Source organism: Crinia signifera, chromosome 2 (assembly GCF_055691185.1).
Source record: "Crinia signifera chromosome 2, ASM5569118v1, whole genome shotgun sequence".
Classification (NCBI taxonomy): Eukaryota; Metazoa; Chordata; class Amphibia; order Anura; family Myobatrachidae; genus Crinia; species Crinia signifera.
This window is the reverse complement of record NC_139218.1, coordinates 268,718,175-268,734,427: the sequence shown is the minus strand read 5'-3', so window position 1 is coordinate 268,734,427 and position 16,253 is coordinate 268,718,175. Positions and strand designations below refer to the sequence as shown.

Genomic DNA, 16,253 nt, shown 5'->3' with positions numbered 1-16,253 from the left:
AGCACAGACCTCAATAAATTTAAAAAATTGACATCTGTGGCCCGCCACTTTCATAGACACCATGGAGGATCACCCAAAAACCTGAAGGCCTTCGGACTAGAACAATTACATCTAGGTATCAGAGGAGGGGACGCCACCAAGGAACTTTTAAAGAAAGAAAGCAGCTGGACTTTCAAACTGAACTCAGTGACCCCAACGGGCCTAAATGAATTTATTAATTATGGAGTCTTTCTGGGCGAATAAATTCATACCCCAACATTAGACTCTCCCCTATCTGATTTATATTCACTTCATTCTACAGAGTCCTATACCCATTCACTCATGCTTTTATTAACATCCTATCTCTGTTAATTATTTTCCTATTATCAATGCTCCCCTCCACTTGGCCATTATATCATTACCATGTTTTTTCACAGTACAATCATCATGTAATCTCACTTACACTATTCTTTGCCCAGCACATACACACCACAACAACATACTCTAATACAATAGAATGCACTATTGTGCAACTAGTCTTCCTCACATTCCCACATTTCTCACACACAATTGTGTCACCAGTATATATAATATACAATTATTCATTGTACCTACCTCTAGTACATATTATGTACTATACCATTCACCCCACACAATATCTACTATAGTTCCTTGCCATATCACTTCACACTCTATATGCATACCATATATATTTGCGTTGCCATACGATTGCCACCCATCTTATTCTCACACCTTACACATAATAACTTTTTCACCCCCCTTTTTTTTTTCCCCTTTTCCCCTCTCCCTTCCCCCCCCTTTCCCCCCCCTTTTTTCATCCATACACATAATACATATGCACTACACAGTCTCACTATTCTATCACCATAGGATTTATACATTGATTTGCACGCTTTTCACACTTGTTTTACAGTGTTTTTTCACCAAGAATTACCACTCTTACATATACATCAATTTTCTCTGCCCACACCTAGAATAATTTATCTCCTACTACTTTTTCCCTTTCACTAACAATCCAGTCTTATTATCAAGTTTTCTTTTATTCAATTAAACTTCAGTGTTTTCCAATAAATATTTTATTGTTTTCCATTTATTAATTAATTTATTTCATTTTTATTTCTTCATTGTCTCATCTAAAAGTAACAGTACTTTAATAGTATCTACCAATTGCAAATACCCAATTTGTCTTGAGCACTTTCAAACTGTAACATCGCATTTCCCATAGTCTCAAACCCCTCCCATCCCCTACCTGCCCCCACTGAGGATTGGCCAGCTATCATTTAAATAAAGGGCGGCCAGGCACACCTGCACTCCGATTGAGAAAGCCTCTGGTGAAACGTACGTCTCGGACTGGTCCCCGCTGTGCACAAGCGGGACCCCCCTCCGCCCCATTTACCTGCCATTTGCTCCCTTATACATTTATTGATCAACCCTCAGAACTCACGGACAATTCTACCAGCGGCTCCCTGCCACACTGCCGGTTCTCATTACCGGCTGTCTCAGCCTCACAAGGACTAGCTGCCCCAGGACGCCCGCAGCACAAGCTTTTGCTTTCAAGCTACCCTTCGTCGGCTTTGACTGGATATACAGCGCTGTCAGGGAGATCGCGGCAAAACATTTATATCTCCAAACTATCTTTGCCCCAGGACGCCCGCAGCACTAGCCTCTACACGCAAGCTGCCTCCCGCTGGCTCTGACGGGACACTCAGCACTGCCCGTGAGGCTGCGATACTGACAGCTAACTCTCTCTGCCTAAGGACACCCGCAGCACGAGCTCCTGCAGCCAGGTCACTTCCCGACGGCTGTGCCTGGACACTCAGTGCTGCCTGTGGGATCGCGGCATCTACACCTTAACCACCTCTGCCGGGTCCCGCTCAAGTTCACAGTAATAACTGTGAGACCCCAACGCAGGGACAGAACGGCGACACACACCCCCACTGTGGGTACCGATACACTGAACATCATCGCCCAGACACCAGTGCCTCTCTCCCTGCCTCAAGTGTGTCCCATCCTACTTGGATCCACTACTGTGATCCTTTCCTGCCTGCGTGAGAAATTGCCTGGGGTCCAGTATCGTGAGTGTATCAGCCCACAGGGGCATCACTTTTTTGCTATTTAATCTGTTTAGCGCTTATATGATTATTAGCCTACAGCAATAATCTTTGTATCGCTCAGCTCCACAGGTATCAACCTAATATTTGCTATATAATCTGTCACAAGGTGGTCAACTATATTAGTTTATAGTCGCATTAAAAATCATATATTTATTATCAATAGGATTGTGGTACATTCTGCTTCAAGCCCATGAAACTATTTGGCATCACTTTTAAATTGCTATTTAATCTGTTTAGCGCTTATATGATCATTAGCCTACAGCAGTAATCTTTATATCGCTCAGCTCCACAGGTATTAACCTAATATTTGCTATATAATCTGTCACAAGGTGGGCAACTATATTAGCTCATAGCTGCACCAAAAGTCATATATCTATTATCAATAGGATTGTGGTACATTCTGCTTCAATTCTATAAAACCACATCAGCCCATAGCAGCACTGTGCCCAGGTGAAGATAGATATCAGCATCCTGTATAATTCGAGCGCTGCATGGTTAATTAAACTGTCTTTTACGTTTATAGGCATATCAAAAAATTCTGCTATCCACACATATAGCACTGACGGCCCAGCTTGGGCACAACGCCATAAGTGCTCTGAGGGATCAGCCCATAACAGCACCAAGTTGATGCCTATTATTTAAAGTGTTACAGTGTTATCAATTAACTTTCGCTACAGATCTGAATCCACTATTTGTGTAACATTTTGTTAAATCAGTATCTTTCTTCTCTACTATCTGCCTTCTATTTCTTGCATGATACCACCAGCAGCGCATAGTGGGATCTCCAGGAATCTATACTTCCTTCTAAACCTCACCACCCGGGAAGTATCGCTCAACCTCTGTTCACTGCAGTTATTTCTGCACACAGAGGATAGCAGCATACACCTGGAATCAAGTGAGGGAGTACCCTCTATCTTGTCGTATCCACTCAAGGTTCTCTCATTTACAGGGGACCCGAGACCCGACTCTGCACTGTCTAATTGATAACAGAGCCAGGCAGGTCACCCCTGAAAACAGCAGAAACCATCTCACCTACATTCTGATACCTGTGATGCTCTCGGGGTCCGCTCAACTGTGCATTCACTGACATTTGTCACATGCACAGGCAGCAGCCACTCCCTTAGCACCCCAAAATACTCAGGTACTTTACTAATCCTCTTTATATTTCTCCTACCCACCGATATCTTGGTGGCATTTCTTAATTTCTTAATTCATTAATTCATTACCGTTCATTACAGGGAGCATCTGCATTCATTATCAATTTTGAGAACATGCATGGCTAGCGGAGGCACTCTCTTGTCTGATAGGATCATTTAGAGTATTTATTCGCTGTTATTTGCATTTAGAGGTAATTTCCTCTTCCTATCCACAGACATAGAGAATATATAAGTTATAATAGGAATCCATTATATTTCACTACTTTCTCATATTATCATTGGTAAAAGTGTTATCCGTTTGTCTCTGTCTTTGTCTTTTTTGTCCACCCTGACCCACTATAGGGTCACGTTTTAACTAATAAAATTTAGTCTTAACAGTTATTGAACCTTAGAAGGCTGTGCCCCACCCGGGAGACTTCTTAGATATCCTCTCTTGGATATCCTACTTTTTTGTCTTAGGGAGAGTGGGTGTATGGCTGCTGTCCTGGGATTTGTACTGCTGTATACCACAGGTGATATGGCTATAGGACCAGCGACTGCCCCTTCATATATTGTTGCTGACACTTCTCTGCCTATTTGACTGCCGGGGACTGCTCAAAGTAAGGAGGACTGCTCTACTGACGTGTGACACCATGGCAGCGGCTTGTCACATAAAGCTGAGACTCTGCTGGTGTTAGGGTCCACTGTTTTGGGGCATATAAGAGCTTGAAGTGTCATTATTATAGTAGTGCACAATTATGGTTTATGCCTCACTGTCTCAGTGATGGAAGCAGGAGAGGGGGTCTTGACAAAGGTCTTGCTATAGACCGAAATGTTGGCCGCTAACCCACTGTCATGCAATAAGTCTTTGTATCGTTGTGGTATGTATTAAATTGCAAGTAAAGAGAAGACCGGTGAGTGCGTCTTTTTCAACATTGGTATCTAGGGGAGTACCTACCTTGTAGGCCTTCTGGACTGTGACACCCCGGCTGTTGTGTAACTAAGGAGGAGAGTGGTGTCCTATTTGGATGGATGTGTGTGTGTGTGTGTATATAGATAGATATATATATATATATATATATATATATATATATATATATATATATATATATATATATATATATATATATATATAGAAAGAAGGAGCGCACAAGAGAGCCAACAGTTAAGATTTTACAAAAAATCTGTATCAAAGCTCATGCATCACAATGAACATAGCCAGCATGAGAAGCATAATCACCGACAGTCAATGCACGCCACGGGTACGGGATCTGGGGACTCCAGGTATTCCATCCAAGATGTGCAGCGGCGTTCTCTGGATGAGACACGTCTGGCACGGGATCTGGGGACTCCAGCAACCTCCGACCAAGATGGACAAACGGTTACAGCGTACTCGACACACCACGCTGAGGGTACGGGACCTGGGGACTCTAGTCACTCCGACCCAGATGGATCAGCGGCGGCGTTCCCAGCACGGCAAGGTAACAGACACATAGGAATCAGCACAGGAGTTCTGATACGTCAGGAGGACACGCCCCAACGTGTTTCGTCGTTGGGGCGTGTCCTCCTGACGTATCAGAACTCCTGTGCTGATTCCTATGTGTCTGTTACCTTGCCGTGCTGGGAACGCCGCCGCTGATCCATCTGGGTCGGAGTGACTGGAGTCCCCAGGTCCCGTACCCTCAGCGTGGTGTATCGAGTACGCTGTCACCGTTTGTCCATCTTGGTCGGAGGTTGCTGGAGTCCCCAGATCCCGTGCCAGACATGTCTCTCATCCAGAGAACGCCACTGCACATCTTGGATGGAATACCTGGAGTCCCCAGATCCCGTACCCGTGGCGTGCATTGACTGTCGGTGATTATGCTTCTCATGCTGGCTATATTCATTGTGATGTATGAGCTTTGATACAGATTTTTAGTAAAATCTTAACTGTTGGCTCTCTTGTGCGCTCCTTCTTTCTCTTCATATGTTTCACTGTCTCTGAGGACTGACTAGCCCCATTTGAAGTGAGCTGCACTACACGTTTATCTGTTGAACAGACTTTCAGCTGTGATTCTAAGTGTGATTTTGCGCAGAATCTGTATTTTTTATATATATATATATATATAATCTAATGTAAGTGTCATAACTCATCAGTATTATGTAGTATACTGTCAGTTTTATAAATCAGCAAATAGTTTACCACTTACTATGTACATCCTGTAATGGATTCACTCATAGGGGTTGTGTGTGTGACTGTATCTCTAAACATCCTATGAAAAAAAACAGCGGTCAGACAAACCATTATTTCCCTGTTATTAACTTTCTTTCTTTTTATTCTCCTCAGGTAAACCTATGTTTTGACCAATTTGTCTACAAATTAGCTGATCAAATATTTGCCTACTATAAAGTTATAGCTGGCAGGTAGGTACTCCCAAAACATTTTTGGGCTCTGATCAATGTAAATGTATTGTTTTTGCTGATTTTGTGTGATTTATTACAGTTTACTTTTGGACAAGCGGTTACGAGCAGATTGTAAAAACCAGGGCGCCAACATCGCTCAGCCGGCATCCAACCGTTACGATACTTTACTGAAGCAGCGCCATGTTCAGGTTAGTGTGTTTGTTTAGAACAGTGCTGCTATAAATATGTTCTAAGCAAGGACAGCTCTTTTTTATAGGCTGTATAAATATAGCATCGCTAACTAGGAAAAGAGTGGCTTACCAAATTACATTTAAACCAGGAAATGTACATTCTCTCTCTGAGAGTGACAATGGTTCCCCCATGCTCATCTGCCGCTTGATGTTGTGCAGACCCTCCATGTTTATGTATACAGGACAAAGGACTTTCTCATTGTTTGGATTAGCTCTTTCTATTATGTGATGTCAACAAGATGGTTGGGGCTGCTACTAAGCATGTGCTTACTTGTCGGATTCAAATTCTCATTCAACCAGACCGTGGTTACAGTATAAAAGATGGACAATGTCTAGGTCATCAGTCACTAGATCAACCACTAATGGTCCACAGTTACTAGATTGACACCTTGAAATGGTTGACATTGACAGAAGATCGACATGCGGTTTTCTTGTCTATGTTGCATTCACCTCCCCTCGCATGGCTCACTGATCGCCATGCTTCGAGCAACGGTGCTTTGTGCGCTCGGCACACTACAGTGTTCTTAGTCTATTCCCACTTGAATAGTAAAGTAGGAACCAAGTCAGTCTACGCAAAAAAAGAAAAGAAAAATGCGTATCGACCATGCCCATGTCAACCTTAAGCTTGTGGCGACCTTATTTCAATTTGTCTAACTAGTCACTGTCGACCATTAGTGGTGGACGTAGTGACTGTCGACCTAGACATTGTCAACCCAGGGACCGTATACCCAGGCCTACACCTTGCCCAACACGCCCCTTCTGTATTTGGTGAGGCTCCATGCAACTCGGCCACTTGGCACCTCCTGGGCAGCTTCTTCATTTCTAGGGAGTCTAGTTTGGGTTAAGGGCAGGGCTTAAAGTGAGGGGGAACAGGGTGGAACTGAGTTCCACCACCTCAAATGGTGAGGTGAAACATTTTAACCTCCACATTGGCCCTGCACAGTAATTCTCACAGCAAAGCATTCTAGTTTGCAGGGGGATGCCAAAAACCCTACCACTGGCCCTGTCTCTGCCTAATGGGGGTTGTGGAGGGGATGTAATTAGGTGGCATAGAGAAATGAGTTGACCCACCTCTCCATGACCACTTTATGCCCTGGTAAAGGGTCTATGCACAGCACGGGAACATTCCCTTAGGGAACAACTTTGGGATGTCCTACTGTAGCATTTGCAGTGTCCCTCATAGAGGAAATAGAAAATGTAAATTTAGTTCTTACCTGAACAATCTTTTTTTTTTCTCTAGTTCCCAGGGGACACACTGGCTTTTATGTTTAGTGGTCCGAGTCCACCAGTTCTCTCTCTGTGTGTGTTTTCTCAGTGCTTTTTCCTATCTCTCCTTCCTTTGGTCTTAGTAATACAAACTCACTTGGGTTAGCACTTGTGCGGTTTGTCATCTTTTCTAAATAAGAGTTGCTACAAAGCCTCTACTTTCACTTTTTTTATTCACTCTCTCACTATTCTGATTTTTTTTTCTGTTTTCATTCATCCACACTGAAATATTAAATGCATTAGAACTAATTGGGAAATATTTCATTTACATATTTTTTTTAGCATTATGCTTCTCCCACTTAAAGCACCGAATACTCTTTGAAAAGCTCCGCCCTATGTGAAATTAGGAAACTCCCTTCACTAACAATGTGCTTCCATTGCATCTCTGTAAAATCTGTCCGCCCATTATTGGGGGATGAGTTTAGATGCTGCCACGGGACACTCTCTAGATAAAATTGAAGAGTCCCAAGACATGATGGAAGTAGTTTCTCCTGTCTGGTCAAATTGAAAAATTATTCCATTGCCAGACTCCTTACAAGCATCGAGTATGCCATGCTTGGCATAATGACTAAAAAAATCATAAACTACAAAATGCTGATGTTTACACTTTTTTTTTTTTTTTAATAATCTTGCTTTGAAATTATGATGCAGTAGACACAGGTAGAAATGCGTCAATTACATTTATTGCTCTGTTTTTTTTTTTTTTTTTTAATGTGTAAATGACCTTTTCTCTATATTTTCAGCTCTTGGGCAGATCGATTGATCTCAATCGTTTAATCACTCAGAGAATTACAGCTGCCATGTACAAGTCGCTGGAATTGGCAATTGGACGATTTGAGAGTGAAGATATTACTTCCATAGTGGTACGTAACTGGCTCTTTGTTTCCTTGTAAAGGATTCCTACCTGTAGCAGATATAGATTGTTCTTCTTCAAAAGATCCATTGTCCGTTGCTTCAATTTGCTGGGGTTTTTGATTTAATTCCATTAGTAAAGAGTGCTCCATCGATAGGGCTCGATCCCATGAGCTGTGAGTAAGTAAAGCTATACCTGTATTTTACGCACATTAGGACCTCCTGGTTTTTCTTTGCTGCACCACATCCAAAAATCTGCAAGATTGGAGCAAGATCAGGCCATTTGGGGGGCAAGTTACAGTACTGTTGCCGGCACTTCTATGCTGTTGCAACGGTAACACCCCCTGATTAACCAATAGACTGATTAGGCTGCAACCTAGGGTTCCAGGACTTGGGGAGGGGGTGGGGGATTAAATTAAGACCTAACGTATTCTATGCTTCTTAGCGATCACCCATCCAGATGTACTGTGGGACGTAAAGTTCTTAAGGTGACTGCCAGATGGCTGTGCCAATGTCGCTTACTGATGGAACCATTATTTTAAGTACATTGTGCTTCAGCGCCAGCTGGGAAGCATAAAGCTAAAGCCTCCTTACCATACTACAAGCATTACATCATACATGGCAGTTGTATAAAACTTTGTTACATGCACATGGACAGTATAAATGGTGAGTCCCTGAGCACCCATACATGTGTATGCCTAGGGCACCTGGAACCATTAGGCCCTAGGCTTAGCAGATCTTTTAAAGGTCAAATTCGAGTCAGATATTTTCAACATATTGCATGCAAGGTGTCCACAACCACCTGCAGATGTTGAAGCAGAAAGGTTCTAAAAGGAGCCTGTATCAGAAGATTGTCCAAATAAGAAATGATGGTGATTCCTATGCGCTTCAACAGAGAAATCATGTGAACCATGATCTTTGTGGACAGGCTGAATGGAAGCTCCTAAAAAATGCAAGTCCCACCAATAAGCAGAGGAGTTGAGGACTGATGTATAATCTGATTTCCCAGCCCGATCTGTTGGGATCAAGTGAAATCGGCCCATATACTGTATATGGATAAGTGTATGGGCACCTTTTAGGTTAAATTTCAGCAGAAATATAGAAACTTCTGAAGGGTTTACAAACTTTAAAGCACCACTATACTGTAAATCTGTTCTTGCATATTAAGTAATGTGCTTCCCAGATTAATCTATTAAATAACAATTAATTGGCCCAAATCTACTGTAAATATAATTGTGAACCTTAAGTAAAAAAAAAATATATATATATATATATATATATATATATATATATATATATATATATATATATATATTCAAAGTGCTTGCTATCTGAAAGGAAATGGAACGTCAAATTATTTTCATGCATGCTTAAACATAGACCTTGAAAATGGCTTAGTTGATGTACTGCATTTGTCTGTTGTAATGGGAGCTGCATTGTTCACCCTGTTAAATGAGTACACTCAGGCGTTCTAGACATTGGTTTCTGAATGTGGACGTGTGTTGTTCCCTTGGAAACTGAGCCATAAATAAGTTGGACACACACAACAAGAAGGACGGCAGTTGTTATTACAGCTGCTTTAGTTGAAATGTAAGCTTGGAGTCTTACCATGTTAAAGACTGAGGGTAGTGTTTGTTTCTGAGGATGTTTGGAATGTCAAATCTGCTTTGAAAACGTGTCTGCAGAAAATGCTTGGCTCACTTTTATCCATCTGTTGTGGCTTTTTCAACACACTAGCCAAGTCGCTGGTTAAGTAAGACTACTGTATGTATTGGCACATTTTCTCCTTGTAGTTAGTGTATTGTTATAGCTGTTGCCTACTGACAGGCATGGCTACCATACACATAAAAGATCACTCTGGTTGGCTCGTAAAGCTGCAAATCTTGCAGCTTTGCGAGCGAACTAAATGCCGCCCACACGAATGTCCCCCCCCCCCCTCTCATGGGGCAGAAATACATTTCTGAACATCGAATGATTTCTAAAGTGGTCACAAATCCAAGTTGCTCTGGGGGGAACTCAGATTTGCGGCACCCTGGTACGTGAACAGGATGGGTAGCTGATATCTGGAGACATCATCTGTCCTGTGCCAAAGCCGAATTACCATGGGAGTGCCCAGCATGTTCATGAAGATGTCCATGGGTGCGAAAAGTGCCCTCTACCCGCCGTCTGCACTGCCCCATGCATATTAATGCGCATTAATGCTTAAGCGCATGCAAAGTAGGAAAGCAATGCTCCCCCGTGAAAACAGGGGGGGGGGGGGGCTTGAAAACCAAAATGACCTCCATAGTGCGCTACTGAGACTTTCACGTCAGTCAAACTTTATGATCATCTCTTTTTCTCTGGCTTGAGGTCTGATTTAGAGGTGGCCACAAAGTTCACAGTACTGATGTTTGCAGTTGATAGATTATTGTACTGCACATGTCCCCAATGTTCTACCAAAGGTGGCGGCAATGTGAATTTGTATGCAGCTTGCTTGACAATCTGTGAGCATTTGTGGGATTTAGCTTAGGGAGCGGTGAGTGAAGCATGCATGTCGCAATCATTCGGCGGAATATGTCTCGACCTGCAACTATGTCTATGTACCCTATTGTAAAGGCTCCAGCTGCACATTGGAAAAATTTTCGGTACACCCGTAGGAATGCTGAGAGGTCCAATGGTGCGTCTTTTGATGCAAAGCACAATTCCTAGTTGGGTAGCATTAGTATGGTTTTTTTTTTTTTTTTTTTGTGTGTGTGTGTAATATACTGTGTGATGTTCACCATTCCGATAGGACACAAAAGGCAGTTTACAGTATTTGTGCATGTATTTAATGACATACAAGCCACAAATCCACTCACAGCAAACAAGTCTTCATATAAACAAAGAAAGAAAGAAAGAAAGGTATTTGTCCTTGCAGTGCTCCTTGCGCACAGTGCCTCAGTGCCTCCATGCGCTGACAGTCCAAGTCACTGGTGCTATAATACTTATTGCCCATATCGGGCATCAGCGTAATGAGCATCAAACTAAACAAGGTTTACATTTCTTTGTCTTCTCCTGCAATTAGCCCAGTTCACACCCGTGGCTGTGCAGGTCTAAAAACCTGGACTGGAGCCATATGTTTGGGTGCCCACCCGGCTATCCTCAAATACAACTCAAAGACCCATTGATGGCTTTGCAGTGAACCAGGTTCTGTTACCTGACTGCTAAGCACTCTCTCTTATGCCGGACGGCTCTTTAATTCTTTACAGGGTAGTTGTGGCCAGAAAAAAACACTGCTTTCTGGTGAAACTAACCTTGTTTCACCATAATATATAAAAACATAGATAGATAGATCGAGAGAGATTGTTGTGTTGCACTCGGCACTCCTGATGTATAATTGTAGATATGCTGCCCGATGCCCTCTTAAGGGGAATATGTTTATATAAATATTTAAACTTTTCATCGGGAGTGCCGAGCATATTGAATAAATATATATTTGTCCTGATATTTACAATTCTAAATATTTCTTTGTGGTTTTCCTATCCCCTTTCTTCTTCCAAATGCTGTATTAAAGAGGCAGAGTAGTCTGAAAGGTAGATTTCCACTCAAATACAATTTTGCTCTTTAGAAAGTTTGAGTGCATCATTAACAATATAAAATCGCAAGTGTCAACACATTTGTTTAGTATCCGTTTAGCTTGTGCATAACTTGCTTGGCCAGACTTCAACTGTTTCTTTTGTTTCCCCTACTAGGAGCTAGAGGGCCTTATTGAAATAAACCGACTGACTCACAAGTTGCTTGGCAAATATCTGACCTTGGACAGCTTTGACGCCATGTTTAGGGAAGCCAACCATAATGTTTCTGCTCCATATGGGAGGATCACCCTTCATGTCTTCTGGGAGCTCAACTATGATTTTCTCCCTAACTACTGCTACAATGGTTCTACCTACAGGTACTAAATGGCGTTCAAATTAGCCTGCGAGTTGCTTAGCTGCAAATTCACTAGATGCTCATCATCGAATGAGTTTTTTCAATGTGTGCAGTCTGTGCTTAGCTCAGGAATTACCCGGCAGCTGTGATAGAAGCAGTTGGATTGGGGATGGAGCTGACGTCACATGCCTTCCCCTCAAACACTTGTGCAGGCCTGCGTTTTCCCTGACACGCCCATAAGATGTCCGGTTACCACCCCCCAAACGTCGGTATCCTGTCAATCAACTTGCGTACAGCCAACAATAGAAATAAAAAAGTAGCAGGATTTTATCATAGGAAGTCATTGCTCATTCTAATGGTGTGTACACACGTAAGATGTGCCTTAAGATCCTATCCACGATCTGATCAGATAGGATCGTGGATAGGATCTTAAGGCACATCCGATTTGCATCCTATCTTGACTATATAGTGCAGATCTGCACTATATAGACAAGGCAGCCAAGACTTTCTGGCTTCCGATACATGAACGCGCAACGGGATCGGATCGGGATCACAAGGGTTAAAACCCTTGCAATCTGCATCCAATGTTGATCCGATGCCGATCCGATGTTGACTATATCGTCAACATCGGAAAGGAAATCGGGCCGTGTGTACACAGCATTAGGCCCGAATGCATGCCCAGTATATCAATAATTGCCCGGCATGCACATTTTCATCCATGTGATATGGTCTGAATACCCTGCCTCACTTCTGCAATTCCTCTCCTGCTGTTTTTTTGTTTTTTTTTTAAATTTTCACAATCTCTGGCTTTTGAGATTGTGCCAAAAAACCGCAATTAGCAGCTGAAAAAGTACTGCAGGCACCCGCACACCGTGTGCAGCCAATGAGAACTGCCCAAAGTGGGAGACCGGCGATTTACCACTCTCCCACAATGACACAAAGGTACATATATGTACCTATATATGCTGCCATTATATGGATCCACTTTACTGTTATCCCCAGGTAAAGTCTTTTCAAATAACGTCCAGAGCCTGCATATTAATACAGGACAACCTGTTTTTAAAGTGAATGTCTTTCTAAGCATTATACCATACCTTCCAAATTGTATTCCTTTCTATTTCTCCAGATTTGTTCGTACAGTTCTTCCTTTCTCTCAAGAATTTCAGCGTGACAAGCAGCCCAATGCTCAACCACAGTATTTATTTGGCTCCAAAGTAAGTACATCATTTCCTATAAATGTGTGCAATTCTTCATTCTGGTTATTTCCATTTATAATCTATAGTGGTATAGTTTGTAATGTTAAAATACAGCTGCTTTTAATGTGCACCACCACATTAGTGAAAACAAAATATATATTTGACCTGAAGAAGATAGTCAAAATAAATGTTTAATTATAATATATGGCAGCAGTGGGTCTCTTAGTGCTCATGGGTCCCGGTGTACTGTACCACTAATGGTAGTTCCACCTCGGCTGAATCCAAACCATTGAATCCATTCTTGTCTGCAAACTTCAACTAATCATCACCATAACATTTCTGACTCAGAAGTCACTTTGCGCACGTAGGGTGGTTAATCTAAAACTTCCCACCCAAAATGATTACGAGTGAGGGATGTTCTGGCCAATCTTCCTCATGCACGTTTGTTGGTCCATTAATGAACCATTCACACAACTTTCTCAGTTCACCATATACCTGTTTTATTTGACCGTAACTTTTGACAGGTCTCACTTTCTGAGAATTTAAGAATCAAACAATTCCTCACCTCAGTTGGAGTTATTTTGTATTATATTCTTTTTAGCAACACACAACTTTGTCCTACTAGCACATTACAAAACAGACTGTCCAAGCATGCATTGGGGAGTGTACATGATCTGCATAGTGGGAACAGGCAAGTAGTGGTTAATTTTAGTTACACCCGTATATTATAATCCGACACTGAAAACTTCTACTTACTAATGCTATGATACCGTCATTTACTTGTTTTATTCTTAGTGTATTGCATGTACACAGCTCTGGTTTTGTAACTTATTGTTTCTGATGTGCATTTACCTACTAGCATTCTTATTCCAGCAATTCTTGCTCCATTCTATGGGTTTGAATGTATTATACATCACCCCCAACCCCATCCAAAAAGTGAGCAAGCGCTGGTGCTTATAATAAAAGCATATGAGATGCATTTTGCATTTGTCATGTAAGTTAATGCAGGTCTTAGCAGCAGTTATTGTCTAGATTGTAAGCTCCTAAGAGCAGGGCCCTCTTCCCTCCTGTTGTCAAAGCCCTCTTCTCTTCACATTTTACTCACAGCTCTTCCATACTCACACACTCAGTGACCACCTTGCCCGCATACTCCTCTCCATCTTTGGCCACCAGCCTCTAGTAGTACATTGATCTAGTCTCCCTTTGTCTCCCTGTATTGTTCCTTGTACGGCGCTGCGAAACACTTGTGGCGCCTTATAAATAAAATTGTAATAATAATCATAATATAAAGCTTTCAAAGTTTAGGATAAAAGTCCAAAGCACTGTTAACTCATGAATGTATGTATGTATGTCTTTTAAAAATAGTTTAATACATAATGTTTACATCCTCTTATTTTTAATGTCCTTGTGAAGAACAAATTGCATAATCTGAAACTGAAATAAGGACTGACATTAATAATTGAATTTCTGCCAAAAATGCATAATTAAAATGGAAAAGGCTATATAAAGGGCAGGGGAATAAATAATGGCGATGTACATTCTGTCCTCTAGGCTTTCAGCTCATTGGCTCATCCCAGCTTTGTGGTTCCAGTTGATAGATCTACAGTGTCTTGATAGACAGTTAAAAGGTTGACACCATGGTCGGCATGCAGTAGGTAGACACATGTTAGGGTCCCCGAGCCTGCCACCTGTTGTGAACGGCGGCTGGGACAGCGACAGGGCCCGGGAGCTCCGGCATACGATCGCTGGAGTGGAGATGAGGGGGAGCAACAGGGTGGTGGCCCTACGCTCTGTGGTGCTGGTGCAGGAAAAACCTGTCATTGTCATTTTAGAACTGCAGTATCATTAAAAGCCTAAGATCATTGGTGTCCTCAGATGCTCGGTGCCTTTTACTTCTTAGTAAATCTATCCCTAACTGTTAAGAATAGCTCTTATGCTTTTGAGCTCAGCTTCAGTATTGTTCTGGTGAAAAGTGTTGATTTCAGTGATATTTTGACAAGGCTTCTCATGAGTAGTACTAAGTGTTATATATAGGGATCCATGTATTAAGCCAGACCGGCTCCGGCGGCTGCTGCAGTTTACGAGTCGCTGGTCTGTGTGGTCAGTAGCTCTCGCGAGATTTCCCTTGTACTTGACTCCCTGCACAGCCATCGGGATTTTGACCGCTGGGATTCCGACCCCCGGGAAAGTGACTGCATCCCTAAGAAGTCATCTGTTTTCAACCTAATAATAATCCTTGCAGCAAATGAATAGCAATAGGTGTCCAGAAAGGCGCTGACATGTATGTTAAACGAAGCAACAACTAATAGATGAAATCGTCACCTTACATAACAAGGAACAATGAATAAAAATAGCAGCACTGTTAAGATGTAATTAATCCAGTTGTAAATATTCCACTAAAAGTTCAAATTGAATAAAACAATATGAAATCACAAATTGCATTACTATTTTATGAACTAGCCCAGTGGTTCCCAAACTGTGTGCCGTGGCACCCTGGGGTGCCTTGGGGGAATAGCAGGGGTGCCCAGGGTTGGTGGTTCAGGACCCAGCGGCGTAACTATAGCACTGCAGCCCCCGCCACCGCGGGGGGGGGGGCGCTGTGCATGTGGGGGCGCCGGGGGCTGCGGTGCTATAGTTAAACCCCCCCTCAATCCCCCGCAGACTTACCTATCGCGCTGGTCCCGGCGGCTCCGTTCATCTGCTGAGGACCACCACAAAATGGCCGCCCCCATATAGCACACAGTTCTCTGAAACTGTCTGCTGTATGGGGGCGGCCATTTTCTGGTGGTCCTCAGCAGAAGAACGGAGCCGCCGGGACCAACGCGATAGGTAAGGCTGTGGGTGGGGGGGGGGCCAAAACGTAGCTACGCCACTGCCAGGACCAATTTAAGTTCTTTATGTCCATTGTAATGGTCAAATTGTGGACAAACAGAAGGGAATCCTGTCCATTACCACATAACTGACCCTAAGGATGAGATATAAACACAATTTATTTAACTTAATATTTGTTTCTGACTTTCTCAATAAGAATATTTTAGCCTAGGGGTGCCACGAAAACATTTCTGATGCTTCAAAGTGCCATGATTCAAAAACTTTGGGAACCCCTGAACTAGCCCAATCCTACCTAATATCCATGCATGCAGGATACAGCACAGAATATCTACTTCT

General features: G+C 42.5%; 1 protein-coding gene across 3 annotated transcripts in view; it reads left to right on the top strand.

The window, feature by feature from the left end:
- The window catches only part of CYFIP1 (cytoplasmic FMR1 interacting protein 1), a 123,615-nt gene that overhangs the window by 66,554 nt on the left and 40,808 nt on the right, over positions 1–16,253 (top strand). For all 3 annotated transcript variants that reach the window (XM_083168595.1, XM_083168594.1, XM_083168596.1), the window contains 5 exons: positions 5,577–5,653; positions 5,733–5,841; positions 7,893–8,012; positions 11,712–11,911; positions 13,016–13,103. In XM_083168595.1, coding sequence (XP_083024721.1) covers positions 5,577–5,653; positions 5,733–5,841; positions 7,893–8,012; positions 11,712–11,911; positions 13,016–13,103 — 594 coding nt within the window. The remainder of the gene's footprint in view (positions 1–5,576; positions 5,654–5,732; positions 5,842–7,892; positions 8,013–11,711; positions 11,912–13,015; positions 13,104–16,253) is intronic.